At 45.7% G+C, this 19,461-nt stretch overlaps 1 protein-coding gene across 3 annotated transcripts in view; it reads left to right on the top strand.

Annotated features, from left to right (window-relative positions):
- The window catches only part of MLLT6 (MLLT6, PHD finger containing), a 167,571-nt gene extending 148,490 nt beyond the window's left edge, over window positions 1-19,081 (top strand). For all 3 annotated transcript variants that reach the window (XM_063959693.1, XM_063959692.1, XM_063959694.1), the window contains exons 13-20: window positions 9,457-9,523; window positions 10,824-10,951; window positions 11,817-11,978; window positions 12,165-12,241; window positions 13,938-14,260; window positions 14,363-14,447; window positions 14,556-14,765; window positions 16,145-19,081. In XM_063959693.1, the coding sequence (XP_063815763.1) occupies window positions 9,457-9,523; window positions 10,824-10,951; window positions 11,817-11,978; window positions 12,165-12,241; window positions 13,938-14,260; window positions 14,363-14,447; window positions 14,556-14,765; window positions 16,145-16,186 (1,094 nt within the window). In that variant the 3' untranslated portion in view covers window positions 16,187-19,081. The remainder of the gene's footprint in view (window positions 1-9,456; window positions 9,524-10,823; window positions 10,952-11,816; window positions 11,979-12,164; window positions 12,242-13,937; window positions 14,261-14,362; window positions 14,448-14,555; window positions 14,766-16,144) is intronic.
- The last annotated feature ends 380 nt before the right edge of the window (window positions 19,082-19,461 follow it).

Raw genomic sequence — 19,461 nt, forward strand, 5'->3', positions numbered from 1 at the left:
ATGTTGATGGCGGAATTAACAAAACGGGCAGACAAGATATGGCCGTATTTGTACATCATCCTGGTGATAGGAGGGTCTGAACATGCTGTCCGTTTCAAGACCATACAATAATGTAAGTGGATTGTGATCAGGACATAGTCATCTTGTCATATCACAACTAATAAGGGGCTTATCTCCTCTTGGGGTCCTGGCAACTGGCACAAATGCAGCAGTTCCATGTGATGCCAAGGTTCCCCTGAGCCATGTTATGCCTCTCTCTTGAGCTCTCCATGGCTGTGCTGTTCTTTACCCTGTGAATTTTTCCTGGAATGCAGCTCAACATTTTCACCCACATCCACTGGAGAAGCATCTCAGAGTCATCTCAGGCAATAAGATTGTGGTGGTCTTCAGAAATCGCCAGGGAAGCACCAGAAGCAAAGCTATGATGGTGCAAGTAGCAAAGCTGAAACACTGTCTCTTGGGAGGAAGAAATCTGTCACTTTCAGCATTCCATGTAGTAGACGAGGAGAATGCAGAGGCTGTTTACCTGAGTCGGAGGCAAGCTGTTTCTGGGAATTGTCTCTATATCAGTATGACTTCCAGCTACCGATGGAAAGATGTTGTTTTCCTCAAGTAGACATTATGGCAGCAAACCAGAATTGAGGATTGAGAGAGGTGATTGCCAATGGCACAAAAACCACAAATTATTCAGAGACCTAAAATATTCAAATTATAAAAATAATACGAACGTTAGCCCAGCAATTATATAATTATTCCTGTGTACTTAGAGCTGCAGGCATTGTAGGAACCAAAGAAATCCCTTAATATTAACACTCCGTAGCTTAATGGTCACTTAAAAAATAATAAATACCTCAGAGTTAACTTAACCTTTATATATTTTTTTATAGAACAGTAAGAAATAAACACCATTGCAAATATACAAATATTCACAAAACATAAAAAATATATAACCACTGTCTGAGCAGCAACAAATGTGTTAAAAGAGATACCCAAATTCTATTATCCAGATTTAAGTACTTAAAATGTCCATGAAGCCCTTAAGTTGTCAATCAAAATCGGTTTGCACATGTATTTGAATTAATTGTTAGTGGAACTTAGCAGCACACTTATGGGAAAGCTTGACTTTCGGATGAAATAACAGTCCCAGTGGAGAGCCTGGATCCAGTGGCAGTAGTTAATATAAGCTTGTAAAGTTTTCAGGTTTTAATGGAACCCAAGGGGTCTCCCAATGAGAATACCGCTCTTCTGATCAATACTGTAAACATGCTAGCAAGGTGGCGATGCCTGGTCTCCTTGCGTGAACTCCAGAAGAAATGTGCAACTTTCCTGAAGAGATCAGAATCAGCTTTATTGGCCAGGTGTACTCACGTACACTAGGAATTTCTCTAACGTCCTAAGTGGATGCTGGGCCTCCGTAAGGACCATGGGGAATAGCGGCTCCGCAGGAGACTGGGCACAACTAAAAGAAAGCTTTAGACTACTGGTGTGCACTGGCTCCTCCCACTATGACCCTCCTCCAGACTTCAGTTAGAATCTTGTGCCCGGCTGAGCTGGATGCACACTAGGGGCTCTCCTGAGCTCCTAGAAAGAAAGTATATTTTAGGTTTTTTATTTTACAGTGAGATCTGCTGGCAACAGACTCACTGCAGCGAGGGACTAAGGGGAGAAGAAGCGAACCTACCTAACTGGTGGTAGTTTGGGCTTCTTAGGCTACTGGACACCATTAGCTCCAGAGGGATCGACCGCAGGACCCGACCTTGGTGTTCGTTCCCGGAGCCGCGCCGCCGGCCCCCTTATAGAGCCAGAAGCAAGAAGTGTTCCGGAAAATCGGCGGCAGAAGACTTCAGTCTTCAACAAGGTAGCGCACACCTCACACTCCGGTCACTGATGGGTGCAGGGCGCTGGGGGGGGGGGGGGGGGGGGGGCGCGCCCTGAGGGCAATATAAGACACCTTGGCTGGCAAATCTACACCATATATAGTCAGGAAGGCTATATAGGTGTAAATATACCCCTGCCAGAATTCCAGAAAAAGCGGGAGAAGTCCGCCGGAAAAGGGGCGGGGCTATCTCCCTCAGCACACTGGCGCCATTTTTCCCTCACAGCTCCGCTGGAAGGACGCTCCCTGGCTCTCCCCTGCATTGTGACAAGCTACATAAGGGTAAAAAAGAGAGGGGGGCACTAAATTTAGGCGCAGTATATAAATATAAGCAGCTATAAGGGAAAAACACTCATTATAGTGGGATCCCTGTGTTATATAGCGCTCTGGTGTGTGCTGGCATACTCTCTCTCTGTCTCCCCAAAGGGCTTTGTGGGGTCCTGTCCTCTGTCAGAGCATTCCCTGTGTGTTTGCGGTGTGTCGGTACGGCTGTGTCGACATGTTTGATGAGGAGGCGTATGTGGAGGCGGAGCAAGTGCCGATAAATGTGATGTCACCCCCTGCGGGGTCGACACCTGAGTGGATGGTTCTGTGGAAGGAATTACGCGACAGTGTCGACTCCTTGCATAAAAGGTTTGACGACATACCAAATATGGGACAGCCGGCTTCTCAGCCTGTGCCTGCCCAGGCGTCTCAAAAGCCATCAGGGGCTCTAAAACGCCCGCTACCTCAGATGGCAGACACAGATGTCGACACGGATACTGACTCCAGTGTCGACGACGATGAGACAAATGTAACTTCCAATAGGGCCACACGTTACATGATTGAGGCAATGAAAAATGTGTTGCACATTTCTGATGTTACCCCAGGTACCACAAAAAAAGGGTATTATGTTTGGAGAGAAAAAACTACCAGTTGTTTTACCTCCATCTGAGGAATTAAATGAAGTGTGTGAAGAAGCGTGGGCTTCCCCCGATAAGAAAATGGTAATTTCTAAGAGGTTACTAATGGCGTACCCTTTCCCGCCAGAGGATAGGTCACGTTGGGAAACATCCCCTAGGGTGGATAAAGCGCTCACACGCTTGTCAAAGAAGGTGGCACTACCGTCTCCGGATACGGCCGCCCTGAAGGAATCTGCTGATAGAAAGCAGGAGGCTATCCTGAAGTCTATATATACACACACAGGTGTTATATTGAGACCAGCTATTGCGTCAGCATGGATGTGCAGTGCTGCAGCTGCGTGGTCAGATTCCCTGTCGGAAAATATTGATACCCTAGACAGGGACACTATATTGCTAACCGTAGACCATATTAAAGACGCACTCTTATACATGAGGGATGCACAGAGGGATATTTGCCGGCTGGCATCCAAAATAAGTGCAATGTCCATTTCTGCCAGGAGAGGGTTATGGACTCGGCAGTGGACTGGAGATGCAGATTCTAAAAGGCACATGGAAGTTTTGCCTTATAAGGGTGAGGAGTTGTTCGGGGATGGTCTCTCAGACCTCGTTTCCACAGCAACAGCTGGGAAGTCTACATTTTACCCCATGTTCCCTCACAGCCAAAGAAAGCACCGTATTATCAGGTACAGTCCTTTCGGCCCAATAGGGGCAAGCAGGTTAAAGGCGCGTCCTTTCTGCCCAGAGGCAGAGGTAGGGGAAAAAAGCTGCAGCATACAGCCAGTTCCCAGGAGCAAAAGTCCTCCCCCGCTTCCTCTAAGTCCACAGCATGACGCTGGGGCTCCACAGGCGGAGCCAGGTACGGTGGGGGCCCGTCTCAAAAATTTCAGCGATCAGTGGGCTCGCTCACGGGTGGATCCCTGGATCTTTCAAGTAGTATCTCAGGGGTACAAGCTAGAATTCGAGACGTCTCCCCCCCGCCGTTTCCTCAAATCTGCCTTGCCAACAACTCCCTCAGACAGGGAGGCAGTGTTAGAGGCAATTCACAAGCTGTATTCCCAGCAGGTGATAGTAAAGGTGCCCCTACTTCAACAAGGACGGGGTTACTATTCCACAATGTTTGTGGTACCGAAACCGGATGGTTCGGTGAGACCCATTTTAAATTTGAAATCCTTGAACACGTATATATAAAAAAATTCAAGTTCAAGATGGAATCGCTCAGGGCGGTTATTGCAAGCCTGGACGAGGGGGATTACATGGTTTCACTGGACATCAAGGATGCTTACCTGCATGTCCCCATTTACCATCCTCACCAGGAGTACCTCAGATTTGTGGTACAGGATTGTCATTACCAATTCCAGACGTTGCCGTTCGGTCTATCCACGGCTCCGAGGGTATTTACCAAGGTAATGGCCGAAATGATGATACTCCTTCGAAAGAAGGGACCTTTAATTATCCCGTACTTGGACGATCTCCTGATAAAGGCGAGGTCCAGGGAGCAGTTGTTGGTCGGGGTAGCACTATCTTGGGAGGTGCTACAACAGCACGGCTGGATTCTAAATATTCCAAAGTCACAGCTGGTTCCTACGACACGTCTACTGTTCCTGGGGATGGTTCTGGACACAGAACAGAAAAAAGTGTTTCTCCCGGAGGAGAAGGCCAAGGAGCTGTCATCTCTAGTCAGAGGCCTCCTAAAACCAAGACAGGTGTCGGTGCATCACTGCACGCGGATCTTGGGAAAGATGGTAGCTTCCTACGAAGCAATTCCATTCGGCAGGTTCCATGCGAGAACCTTTCAGTGGGACCTGTTGGACAAGTGGTCAGGATCGCATCTTCAGATGCATCGTCGGATAACCCTGTCTCCAAGGACCAGGGTGTCTCTGCTGTGGTGGCTGAAAAGTGCTCATCTTCAAGAGGGCCGAAGATTCGGCATACAGGACTGGGTCCTGGTGACCACGGATGCCAGCCTTCGAGGCTGGGGGGCAGTCACACAGGGAAGAAACTTCCAAGGACTATGGTCGAGTCAGGAGACTTCCCTACACATAAATGTTCTGGAACTGAGGGCCATTTACAATGCCCTAAGTCAGGCAAAACCCCTGCTTCAAAACCAGCCGGTACTGATCCAGTCAGACAACATCACGGCGGTCGCCCATGTAAACCGACAGGGCGGCACGAGAAGCAGGACGGCGATGGCAGAAGCCACAAGGATTCTCCGATGGGCGGAAAATCACGTGTTAGCACTGTCAGCAGTGTTCATTCCGGGAGTGGACAACTGGGAAGCAGACTTCCCCAGCAGGCACGACCTCCACCCGGGAGAGTGGGGACTTCATCCAGAAGTCTTCCAACTGATTGTAAACCGTTGGGAAAGGCCACAGGTGGACATGATGGCGTCCCGCCTAAACAAAAAGCTAGAAAGATATTGCGCCAGGTCGAGAGACCCGCAGGCGATAGCTATGGACGCTCTAGTGACACCGTGGGTGTACCGGTCGGTTTATGTGTTCCCTCCTCTTCCTCTCATACCAAAGGTACTGAGGATAATAAGGAGAAGAGGAGTAAGAACTATACTCATTGTTCCGGATTGGCCAAGAAGAGCTTGGTACCCGGAACTTCAAGAGATGATGTCAGAGGACCCATTGCCTCTGCCGCTCAGACAGGACCTGCTGCAGCAGGGGCCCTGTCTGTTCAACATGGCGGTTGAACACCGGATCCTGAAGGAAAAGGGCATTCCGGAGGAAGTAATTCCTACGCTGATTAAAGCTAGGAAAGAAGTAACCGCAAACCATTACCACCGCATATGGCGAAAATATGTTGCGTGGTGTGAGGCCAGGAAGGCCCCAACGGAGGAATTTCAGCTGGGCCGTTTTTTGCACTTCCTACAGTCAGGGGTGACTATGGGCCTAAAATTGGGTTCCATTAAGGTCCAGATTTCGGCTCTATCGATTTTCTTCCAGAAAGAACTGGCTTCACTACCTGAAGTTCAAACTTTTATTAAGGGAGTGCTGCATATTCAGCCCCCTTTTGTGCCTCCTGTGGCACCTTGGGATCTCAACGTGGTGTTGGATTTCCTACAGTCACATTGGTTTGAGCCACTTAAAACCGTGGAATTGAAGTATCTCACGTGGAAAGTGGTCATGTTGTTGGCCTTGGCTTCGGCCAGGCGTGTATCAGAATTGGCGGCTTTGTCATGTAAAAGCCCTTATCTGATTTTCCATATGGATAGGGCAGAATTGAGGACTCGTCCCCAATTTCTCCCTAAGGTGGTATCAGCCTTTCATCTGAACCAACCTATCGTAGTGCCTGCGGCTACTAAAGACTTGGAGGCTTCCAAGTTGTTGGACGTAGTCAGGGCCCTGAAAATTTATGTTTCCAGGACTGCGGGAGTCAGAAAGACTGACTCGCTATTTATCCTGTATGCGCCCAACAAGTTGGGTGCACCTGCTTCAAAGCAGACTATTGCTCGCTGGATCTGTAGTACGATTCAGCTTGCACATTCTGCGGCTGGACTGCCGCATCCTAAATCAGTGAAAGCCCATTCCACGAGGAAGGGGTGCTCTTCTTGGGCGGCTGCCCGAGGGGTCTCGGCTCTACAACTTTGCCGAGCAGCTACTTGGTCGGGGTCAAACACGTTTTCTAAATTCTACAAGTTTGACACCCTGGCTGAGGAGGACCTAGAGTTTGCCCATTCGTTGCTGCAGAGTCATCCGCACTCTCCCGCCCGTTTGGGAGCTTTGGTATAATCCCCATGGTCCTTACGGAGTCCCAGCATCCACTTAGGACGTTAGAGAAAATAAAAATTTACTCACCGGTAATTCTATTTCTCGTAGTCCGTAGTGGATGCTGGGCGCCCATCCCAAGTGCGGATTGTCTGCAATACTTGTATATAGTTATTGCCTAACTAAAGGGTTATTGTTGAGCCATCTGTTGAGAGGCTCAGTTGTTATCATACTGTTAACTGGGTATTGTATCACGAGTTATACGGTGTGATTGGTGTGGCTGGTATGAGTCTTACCCGGGATTCAAAATCCTTCCTTATTGTGTCAGCTCTTCCAGGCACAGTATCCTAACTGAAGTCTGGAGGAGGGTCATAGTGGGAGGAGCCAGTGCACACCAGTAGTCTAAAGCTTTCTTTTAGTTGTGCCCAGTCTCCTGCGGAGCCGCTATTCCCCATGGTCCTTACGGAGGCCCAGCATCCACTACGGACTACGAGAAATAGAATTACCGGTGAGTAAATTCTTATTTTTTTGCGGTACAGTGCATCGCCAAGCAGATACATGAAGGGGGAATACATAGATTAAGAAGAGGGAAAACGTAGCATACATTACAAACATTACACGTATGAGTTCATACTGCACATTGCAACTGTACGATCGATATATACATGTTAGACTTTTAAGATATTGTTCAGCTGGTGGACAGCTATTGGGAAAAAGCTTTTAATGGATCTGGTCGACTTTGCGGGAATGGACCTGTAGCGTCTGCCTGATGGAAGTAGTTCAAACAGTTTGTGACCTGGGTACTGCATATCTGCCACGAGTTTCTCCGCTCACTGAGTGAACTAATATTATTATTATTAGTACCGAGTGAACTAATGTAGAATCATTCATCCTCATTCCTAGATTGAAACAACTGCTCGGACTATAGATGCAGAGATCTCCCGCCTTGTTCTTTTTTTTTTCCAATCAAGTGCTTTTATTGAAAGTTTTCAATAACAAAAACAAAGACAGAAATATAACAATAAAAACAAAAGAAATCGGAGTATACATATTAATAACAGCAGATATAGATCAGCACACTAGAAAAAAATAAACTAAGTGAAATAGAAATTTGAGGAATACACAGTACGACAAGGAGACAGACAAAGTACTAACAGTTGCACAGAAGTTTTATAAGTAAACCTGATTATCTGTAAAACATATACAGAGATAAATAAGACCAAACAGAGGCTAACATATGGAGTACGAAGCAGTACCAGGGTCATTGCAGATAAATAGGGCAGGGGCTGGTGGAGGCATAACAAACAAAGTCAAAATCAAACTAGTAATGTTTCGAAGATGGGAGCTTATGGCCAGAGATTCCAAAACCTATCAAACTTTAGAAGGCCGTTTCTTTTGTGATACATGAAGCATTCGTGGGATACAGTGACATTAACTAGGACTACCCATTGGTGAATAGAGGGAGGAGCTGATGCCATCCAGGTCCTAGCAATACAAACTTGTACCTGAGTTAAGAGAATGTTCGCATACAACTGCAAAGATGAGGGGAGAGAGTCCTCAAAGCCGAGACCAAAGAGGACCAAACCTTCCTCTTTCTTTTATTTTTTTTCTAAACCTAATCACTCAGTGATGCCTTTATCAGAGGTGAATCTAGGAGAAATATTATTATTTTTTTCATTAAACTATGAAGTGTTAGCTGTACGCACAGGCTACAGTTTATTCCTTGTATTGAGGATTGATAAGGAAACCCAAAAATGACAACTACCATAAGTTTCTTTTCCTTAAATTACTCCCATGTCAGTCCAGTTTTTCTACCTCTGTTGTCTGAAATGCTTTATATTTTTCAAAGCTTGCTTGAGTAGTCACTTAAGGACACAGGAAGAGGCAGAACTGCAATATACTGTATACCAACCTGGGGCATTTGTATTTCACATGTCTGTACCTAAACTATAAGGAAGTTTTCCATTATAATGGCTGCCATGGAGTATTTCAAGGAAACGGAATTAACCTAAAATATTATTTCCTGTTTTTCCTGGAACCACAGGCAAGCCATACATTAATGTACTGCAATATATGTAACAACCTGTCAGCCATGTGCCATCTGATAATGCAGATAGTCAATGTTATTGCTGGGCAGATTACTGGTCTAGCATGTAAAGGTGTACAGAAAACCTATGTGTGTCTCTACATGTGTTCACTTTCTTTCTATAGCCGTCTCTATTAAAGCAGCTGCAGTGTAGCGTGGTAGCAGTGGGAGTTATGTGACCGGCGGTCACAATACCACCCTCTGCATCCCACCCACTTACAATCCCGACAGTCGGGATTGTAACATGTCACCCATAGAGTGGGAATAGAACCTGTGGCGAGCGTCAGGGGCTTGTTGTCCCCCCCCCCCCCCCCCCCTCCCCCTCCGCACTGGCATACTGCCGCCGGGATCCTGCCGTCTGGTGACCGGCGATCTCCTCACTGCCGGTCACGCATACCCAACTCCGCAGTGGTTTAATGGTTTATGCGTGGAGATGCTGCATCCACTCTTGTGATAACATGCCAACAAGCATCCATGTTGGAAATAACTCAGGCATCCTTAGCAGTCAGTCGGCAAAATGGTTTTGTGCTTAAGCCTGGACATAGGGAATTTCTATGTTAGAAAATATCAATATGGGAAAATATGAGCCATACTAGTTATCTATATGCTTCTATCAAGCACACCTAAATTGTGTTCTTATTTCGAATAAAACAAAAACACATAGGGCCGGATGTAATGACGCCCATGCCTAGCAAGTGATTGCCCCTTTAAAAAAACGTCCGAGTTCGGCGGGCATCCCGCACGGTTGCTGAACTCGGGCATCATTACAGCCAGCCCATAGAATCTTAATAATTAACAAAACAGAAATGAACCTAGGAATGCTCTATTTACCTGACTTGTCATGCAGGATGCAAATGATGACATTAACACTCTTTTATACAGAGCCAGAGATAGAAGATTGCAGTTTTCTTTGTAGAGAAGGTTCTCCGCGAGAGAGTTTGTCCTCCATGTGAGTATATCTATATATATATATAAAAATGGATCTATGTGTGTATGTGTATATGTGTGCATGTATGTTCCAGCATAACTCTGGAATGCCTGGTGAAATTTACACCAAACTTGGTACATATATGAATTTCAACCTGGAAAAAAATACTGTGGGGGTAATACACCCCTAGCACCCCTAGGGGTGGGGGGTGGGGGAAGGGAGTGACATGTAAAAATCCGTAGTTTACGGGCATAACTCTGGAATGCTTGGAGCAATTTACACCACACTTGGTACATATATGACTTGCCCCCACAGTATTTTTGTTCCAGGTTGTAAGTCATATGTGCACCAAGTTTGGTGTAAATTGCTCCTGGTATTCCAGAGTTATGCCCGCAAACTATAGATTTTTACATGTCACCCCCTTTCTCTCCCCCCCCCCCCCCACCCCAAGGGGTGCTAGGGGTGTCTTACCCCCACAGTGTTTTTTTTCCAGGTTGTAAGACACCCCAGCACCCCTAGGGGTGGGGGGAGGGGGGATGACATGTAAAAGTCCATCGTTTTCGGGCATAACTCTGGAATGCCTGGAGCAATTTACACCAAACTGGGTACACATATTACTTACAGACTGGAAAAAAATACTGTGTGGGTAAGACACCCCTAGGGCTGGGGGTGGGAAGGGAGTGACATGTAAAAATCCATAGTTTTCGGCATAACTCTGGAATGCCTGGAGCAATTTACACAAAGGCATATATGGGTAGGAGCAGAGACACCCACGGGTAGGGGTACAGGCACCCACGTGTAAGGGCAGAGACACCCACGGGTTAGGTGCAGAGGCACACATGACTAGGCACCAACAGATAAGGATAGAGGCACACACGGGTAGGGGCAGAGGCACGCACAGGTAGGGGCAGAGGCACCAAAAGGTAAGGAAAGAGGCACCCATGGGTAGGGGCATAGGCATACGGATAGGAGCAGCAGCACTTACTGGTAAGGGCAGATGCACACGGGGGTAGGGGCAGAGGCACCTAGGGGTAAGCTAAGCAAGGAGACCTAGGGCCCTTTGACAGAGAGTCAGTTTGCAAACCTAACATATTTAACATACAGCGGGCGGAGCTTGGCCTGTCATCCCAGCATGCACAGCACTGAGCACTGACTAAGATTAGCATTATTCTTTACATTCCGTAGCGATTCACGGGTATTCAGCTAGTAATCTATAAAGTAGAGATTTCTGTCTACACTTTAGTGTATATATGAATTTGTGCTTAGAAGGTGGGTTGTGTTTTTATTTTTTATTTTAACATAATCTGTCCTTTTCCCTCAGGTCACCCATCAGTAACCTCCCACCCCTGTTTGATTCAAGTGGCCCTACTACTCAAGGCGAGAATGTACCACAGATCACAGCCAACCTTGAGCAACTGCTGGAGAAACATGGAGAGGCAGGAGTTAACAGTAAGAACTGATATTAGTGGGTCAACATATAATTAGGGGCTAATAGTTGCACATGAGTAAGGAGATGACGCTGTGGGGCAGATGTATTAAGCCTGGAGAAGTGATAAAGCAGTGATGAGTGTAAAGTGATAACGCACCAGCCAGTAATTACGGGTTTGAAAAATGACAGTTGGAAACCGATTGGCTGTTGCGTTATTATCTTCCACTTATTACTGCTTTATCACTTCTCCAGGCTTAATACATCTGCCCCTGTGTTAGCATTTGTCAGATTGTTATGAAGTTACAGATTTTGGACCTTATTCAGTAAGGATTGCAATTTCTGCCAAAAAGCAGTTGCTGCGATCAAATAGTTGCCACCCAGAAATAGAGAAAAAAAAGGCCATTGCAGAAATTGCAAATGCATCGCAATATGCAGGCTGGTCGCAAAACCATACGAAATTCTATCTGCGCCAGGGAAGGTCATTCACAATTCTTGCGACACAAGAGGCTGGAAGTGGGCATCGCTAACGTCAGAGGCCCTTCTTAAAGACGCTTAGGCATGGCTGCATTTTTTCAGACACACCCAGAAAATGGCAGGTTTCCGCCCAGGAACGCCGACTTTCTGTCAGTCAGACAGCGTCTGCATTGCAATCACAATGGGTACGCAATTTCTATCGCTATTTTTACTTGCGCATTCGCAGTCATTCGATAATCGGTCGGATTGCAAATCACAAATGTTGCAGTCCTTACTGAAATGATTGAGGTCCTTTGTGTACTTTTGTGATAACAATTCACATGCTGTATAGAGTGCAGTAGATCTGGAGACTGATGTAGTAAAATTGCTGAACACTCCATATAATTGTTTTACATTTTTTTGTATACACAGTCGTGGACATGCTACAGGCGCTGCATTCTCTGCAGAAAGAAAATCGCTCTCTGCAGGATCAGATTATGACCCTTACTGCTCGGAAGGAGAAACTGCAGCTACTCAATGTCCAGCTGTCATGTCCTTTCCCCCCTAACCTACCACCGGCCAGTGTCCCTAATGGTGCGTTCCTACTTTAGGTTTTACTTCTTTATATCTCTCTTTCAGGAATTGTTTAATTGCAGTTGTTTTGCATTCAATTTTCTCTTAATTATCAGCAGTTTATATTACTGTATCCTATGTATACTTATATTTTTGCATTTTAATCCATACAAATATGTACCATTCATTTTTCCTCCTGCCCTACAGTGAGCTTCCAGGACTCTATGAGCAATAAGAGTCCAACTTCCAAGAGCAGCATTCGTACAGAAAATTCACCTTCTGAGGTGAGAGTGGAGGTTGTTTGCTGTTACAACTAATTGTACGCCTATAGGTGGTCATTCCGAGTTGATCGCAGCCAGCAACTTTTTGCTGCTGCTGCGATCAACTAGCGCACACCTATGGGGGAGTGTATTTTAGCTTAGCAGGGCTGCGATTGCTTTCGCCCTCTTCCTGTCAGTCTTCTTTGCGGTCCGTCCTGCGACCGCTTCCTTCTCAAGACGCGACGTAACGGGCAATGTCGCGCACACGCACTGTGCCCGCCGCGCATGCGCATTCCGCACCCATTCGCACCGCAGCGATAAACCGATGCGTGCGAACGGGTCGGAATGACCCCCGTGGTCTTTAATATTTACTCCTGTTTAATCCACTGATACAATTACTGCTTCACACTGCACTGTCCTACACCTTCTTGCACCTTGCTCCACTCTCTCTATATGTTTCTTGCTATCCACTCCCATGTCCAATGCTCCTGTTTCGACTCTACTCAGTCCTCATTTCTCCAATCCTCTGACCGTAGTCCTCATCTCTCCCATCCTCTGTTCCTGGTCCTCATCTATCCCATCCTCTGTTCCTGGTCCTCATCTCTCCTGTCCTCTGCCCCTGGTTCTCATCTCTCCTGTCCTGTGCCCCTGGTCCTTATCTCTCCTGTCTTTGCCCCCCCAGGTCCTCATCTCTCCTGTCCTGTGCCCCTGGTCCTCATCTCTCCTGTCCTCTGCCCCTGGTTCTCATCTCTCCTGTCCTGTGCCCCTGGTCCTTATCTCTCCTGTCTTTGCCCCCCCAGGTCTTCATCTCTCCTATCCTTTGCCCCTGGTTCTCATCTCTCCCATCCTCTTCTCCTGGTCCTCATCTCGCTCATCCTCTGCCCCGGTCACCATATCTCCCATTCTCTGTCCCTGTTCTGCATCTCTCTTCTTCCACTGGACCTTATCTGATATCACACGTATGTGGTTCTTCCCCTGGTTAGATTATAAGTCCTCTGATGCTTATAAAGCTTACATGTCCACGGCTCTACCTTACAAACAATCGTAGTCACTTGAGTATTTCCAATTTTAAAATTATGGTTCCCTTTGCCCCGTTCTTTCCCTCCTCTTCCTTTTTTTCCCCATTCCTTGTCACTTTCTCTCTCTGAACCTTATTCACACAAGTTTAACTCACAGGCAATCAATGGTTTTGGTTGTGTATTCTACTCTATATTTTTTGATCACCCCCCCAGTGAATGATTGTTACTGTTTATCTTTGCCATAATTTTCATTATGGAGTGATTTTTGTGTTTTGACTGTAAACGGTACTGTGTTGCTATTGATTATTTCATAAAAACAGATCAACAAAAAACGGAGTACTACTGCGTGGCGTAATGTGTACCATTGTGGGGGTACTATTGTGTGGCCATGCCCCTTCTCAATTAGACCCCACCCCTTTTTTGGTGCGCACTTTTGGCACGTTCTATACCTATTTGAATTATGGAGGGGGAAAGCTTATTGTCTATTATCTCTAGTTTTCCGCCTCTGCTGCTGACTGTATTTTTCTCCTGCACCAGGTGGCTATTGTACCTTCTCATGCCATGCCATGCCGGTTCCATCACTCTTATATTCTGCATCTTTACTCCTAGTTCCCAGCCCCCCACATCTGTCAGCTCATACACTGCTTTCCTTAAATTTTTTCACCCTGACTAAAGTGACCTTTATTTTCACTGCCTTACAGGACCCACATTCTGGCTGCCCCAGCAGAAGCAGCTCCTGTCTATCCTTACATGGCACTCCACCCCCAGGTCCTCTATCTCAGACAGGTTCATCACTTCCCACCATGGGCGCAGAACAACTAATGAATGGGCTGGCACGAACCACAGGCCCTGGAGGCCCCTCCACTCTGGCAGCCATTCCTCTTCTTGGAGCTCTTTCTGGGAACTCTGCAGCACTGTCACTAAGTAGCATTTTGGGAAGTATCAATGGTGGTCTTCTGGGGACGACAGGGCAGACCCAGAATCCTCTGTGCAGCGGGACTGCCAGCACACATATACCAACCAGGTGAGAGTATAGAAAGCTAGATGAACATATTTTTCACGTTTACAATTACTTCTTTTCCTTCCAGAAAATGAGTTGTTAGCCTTTCTCCTATTTCATCTGCAGCTTCTCCCCACTGAGCACATTGTCAGAACAACAGCGGCAACTAGCACAACAGTTGCAGCAGATCACTACTGCTCATCTCACTGTGGTAAGTATCCATCTCCATTTCTTCTACATGTAATCAGGATAAACCATAGCCATCTTTTCTGGAGTAATGGACCAATACCGTTATTGACTGGGTGTCATGCTTTCCTAGGAACAACAAAATGTACTATACCAACTCGTTCAACACATCCAGCAGCGTCGGGACCTACAACGTCTGATGACATCACCAGCTGCCCCGTCTCTGCTCCCTGTGACATCAACATGTAGCACCATGGCCACTTCACCCGCCCCTCCCATCCTCACTGCACAAGCCCCCCCCTTCCATGGATCCCAAGGCGAGGGGGGGGTACAAAAAACAGCAGTACGTTTGAGAGAGAAAGATCCTGACGGCCATGTTACATGTTGTCTCTAGCTCTGTCATGTGTGGAAGCACTTCTGTATGCCTCTAGCATTAGCTATAGAAGTGCCGAGAGCTGTAACGCAGTGGAGTTTCCTATACTTGGTATATGAGTGGGGTCATACTGTAAAAAACCATACATTTTTTTCAGAAATAAATCAGTGGTACATATTACATAGAAGACATGATAAAGGGAGTACGCAATACAGCGGGGGTGGGGGGGTGGGGTCATGATTAGAGAGGTAAGGAAAACAACTACACTAGGGAATAACCACAGGGTGATATAGGTTATGCAGGAGGATCAGACAGAATAAAATTACATTTAGGGCCCGATTCTGAGTTTCATGCAGCAGCGGTTATTCCCAGCCATCTGCAAGTTTATGCAAATGTCACTACAAAGTCCTTTCCTTGTGTACATGAATCCATTGTAAAAGGACTGGGAGGCCCACTTTTAGCGTTCATGCACTCTGTAATATCAATTGGCATGCCCTTATACACCACCATCAGTACTGTCACCACCAATTGAGAATTGCACCATCCCTACGGCAGGTGCAGTCTCTTCATCTGACCATGGCCCTCTATGCCTGCAGCTGCCAGCACAGCCACTTACACTGACACGTCTGCGACACTCCCATAATATACTCATCACTTGCACAAGTAACCACCTCCCAGTCACTGCCCAGGAACACCCAGCACTTTTCCGCCACATCTCTTATACTGTCCGAATCGATTACATCAGCAGCTTTGTGCATGCACTCTGTGTGACACGTGTGCCGAAGGGGTTTTCTAAATGTTCCTGCATGTGCAGTTGCAAATAATCACTCAGCTACGTGAACATTGGCATTGCATGCAACTCAGAATCAGGTTCTTAGCTGGCCATACACCAGACCAACTTTCCTCCAACCATTCCCAAACACCGGAAAATAGGTGAAAATGGCCGTTCAGTCAAGTTAGTTAATCCTGTTTGATTTAAACAACAGTTTTTGTACATTTTCTTGTGTTTGGGAGCAAATGGCTGATTGTCATTTCCTCCCATACAGTTTTTCATTCAAACCAGCCAACTAGTTGGATAGTTGCAGGAAAGTTGGTCTGATGTATGGCCAGCTGTACACTCATTTATAAATCTTATTCATTTTATTCTATTAATTGTTTTAATATGTGTTCATTCACCACATTAAAAGGTAATATTTAGTAACTCAGCAACTCTTCAGATTTCCTACTTTATGAATTCGGTTTTCTTGAACTGTCTGCTTCTCACTGCTCCTGTAATTCAGCCTGTTCTTCATATTTTCCATCCCATCTACATGGGAATTGCCTATCATCTCTTCCATTCTGTTTTGCAGAGGGGCGGTGAAAAAACACCTACAAATCATGACAAAGGATGAAGAAAACACCCAGCGTCCACCACAGCTGACCTGTCTCTATCCAGCTGAAGAGGATTGGAGTAGGAGAGAGAAGATGTTCAGAAACTTCTGAAGATGGATTGGATTCCCAAATCACAGCACATATCTACAGAGCAATGTCTTATCTTTATTGGCCTGTAGCAGAGGTGATATAATGCAGAGCAACTTGTTCTATTGTAGCAGAGCACTTTTTTTGATGTATGTGTCATACAGATATCTTTGCTTCCCAGTACATATAAAGCAGTACATTGAATGAAGATGTTAGTATGTGCGTGTCATAGAGCACTGTGACTGTGTGTGCATTATTAGATGTTACACGCCACTGTGACCTCTTATCTTACATCTACATAGGGAGTCTGAGCCACCTCTTCTCCTCTCTTATTTTTCTCCCTTTTGAAAGTCGAATTTTGTGCATTCGACCTTTTAGAACTCCATGCCTTTTTCCGTTCTCCAGCGCCAGGGGCGGAGCCTGAAGCACCTTGTGATACAAAGTATCAGTCCACGTGAAGGATGATTGCTGGCAAGTTCTTCTCTCAGTTGCACTGTCCTTGTGTTTTTTTATGGACATGAGACCCATATTTTATAGGTGTGTGCGTTCATATGTATTTTTATTGGACACATATATACTTATTTTTGTTGTTGTTCATATGATTCTGATCCTCCGTGTTTTTGTGAGTTGTTTGTTCACGAAGCAATATATGTAGCGGTTTATTTGTGATTCCATTAGCGCAAAGTGTAGATACTTGTTCATTTGTGTCTTTTGGGGAAAATAGGAATTTATTGATCCCTTTATAGGGGACTTGGCTTCTGTGTAATGTAAACATACACATAAATATGTAAGAAAATTCTCCAGAGCATTCAGTAGCCCAAGATTTGTCACCTTCCACAAGTCGCTTTATGCATCTCAATGACTGTAATGTACAGAAATGAAAATATTTTCAGTTTAGGCAATCTTACGGGACCTGTGGCTGGCAGAACATGCTCCTTTAAGTTCTGAAGTCAAGTCAAGTTTGTCTGCACTTGCATTAGAAGATAGGACATTTCTCATCTGTTCTTATAATGCTGGGCATTTTAGTGTTGTGTAAGACTGACACAAGATGTTTTATACAGTCCCTGACATTAAGGATTTTGCAGCTTCCTGATAACCTGGTTTTTGTTCTTGGATATAGCTCAGGTAACCCGTGGCTGTTGTCTCAGCGTGCTTGTTACTAGTAAGGCATGTTGGGATTTATTGGCTCCACAAAACCTGCAGAACCACAGGTCAAATCATTTTCATAAACATGGATTCTAAAGGGTGAATTTGTCCCTAAGTAATACACATGTTCTTCTGATAGGTAGCCTAGCATGTGCTGCCATTTGTATCATTCTGGCAAGAGTTTTTTTAAGTGCTTTGTATATTTTGGAGTGATTGCCAGGACCTTGATGGTATACGTTTAGTGTGGCAGTGTTGACAGTTCCTTTAACCACTTGCCTGACATGGTCGCATCAGTGGTTAAAGGACTGAGGCGACCTTTAACCACTGTTACATGTCGCATCAGTTTGCAGCGGCAGGGATGAGAAACTTCCCTCCACTGCTGCTGTCTCAGACTCCCTACACCGCCCTCTCAGTGTTTGCCGTGCTGACGATCAGCAAGACCCCCCACCCAGCGGCTGCAGACAATAGCAACCGCTGGGGATGTGTAAATAAACCCCCCCAAGCCCTCCCCCCCTACCCCTGTGTACCTGGTGGCTGTCCTGACATTTAAAATGAAAGCCGTGATGGTCGCGATGTTTCCGATAGTCGCAATGTTCCGATGTTGGTGGCTGATGTTCCGATGTTTGGGAAGAATTAAAAAAAATTACTAAAATCATTTTGAATAAGATTAAATACACATTCTACAATTAATTCACTCATTAAAAAAAACAATTTGTTATGTGGTTAAAGGCGTGGGGGGAGTGTGCCCAACAAGATCAGTTCTCTTGTTGCTGTCTCTGAACTCATTTGGATTTGGTACAACTTCTTTTTGAGTATTATATCAGTACTTACCAATCACACATTAGCCTTCATCTTCTACAGTATTTGCTGTGGGCAACATCATCTTGTTCTTATTCGTCTATTTCCATAAATGTTCCCAGTATGTGGCTATACAGATCAGCAGGGACAGCAACATCCATTATGTAAGACTCAACCTCCTTTGCCAACCATTACCTGCCAGGCCATGATGTAACATGTACATCTAGAGAGCCACCGGATTCCTAACAGTATCTTCAAGAATTCATTATTTGAAACTGTTTTTTCCAAAAATGTTATTGTGGTTTTGCGGAGCAGATATAGAAGATTAAAGAGGCAATCTATATTATAGTATACATTATACATAATATACACTGCATGTCTCTGAAATGGCAAAATCATTTTTAAAACTCAGGCCCTGACTCAGAGATGTAGGCAAAGGCATTTGCAACTGCGGATTTGTACACAGCAACGGTGCGGGAATATACTAAAGTTGCAGCCGCCTGGATTTGCATTGTGAGTCCCAGTGGTTGCGTACAAAGACGCTGCATCAGGCGCAGATCAGTCCATTATCAAAGTTCTGAGTAGCCCCATGGTAGCGAGCATGGCCGCAGGAAGTAAGACACTGGAGACATTGCAGCTGCGTATGAGATCACAGATGTAGCCTTAAACAGGCCACCAGAATGGTTGCAACACGCCTGCGTTTTTGCCACCACTCCACCTTTACCTTCCCAAATGGTTCCTGACTGTCAGTGATTTTGCAAATAAATTCTCTCTGCAACCACCACCGCAAGTACATCATGGCACATGAGCAGAGCGACTTACATGTGTGCACAGATCACCGATAATCTGTCAATTGTAAAAAAAAAAAAAATTGGGCATCTCTGCATCAGGCCCTTAGTGAACTTATGGAATAGCTTCCTGGCATGAAGGAAACTCTGGGCAGACTATGTCAGCCTTGTCACATGGCTAGCCTGTTGCTGCAAGGCAGATGGGATGGGGCACTGGCTGACAACCTTTTTATGGAGTCTGACCACTTGGTCTGTCTAGTCTGGCCTTGTACATAACTAGGTTACAGTTCATAGGTCTTATATACGTATTTTTGGTTATTGAAATTTTTAATGATGCAAACAATGTCTGCAGCATGGCTTTTTCTCTTTGTACTGTATAGTCATCCCCATACTGTGGAAAGTGGTATGGCTCTTCTCATCCGTCCTGCTGTGTGTCATAATGCTGTCAGCAGCCTACGTTTAGGCATTTGTGGCAG

The sequence above is a fragment of the Pseudophryne corroboree genome, chromosome 3 (genome assembly GCF_028390025.1).
Source record: "Pseudophryne corroboree isolate aPseCor3 chromosome 3, aPseCor3.hap2, whole genome shotgun sequence".
Taxonomy (NCBI): Eukaryota; Metazoa; Chordata; class Amphibia; order Anura; family Myobatrachidae; genus Pseudophryne; species Pseudophryne corroboree.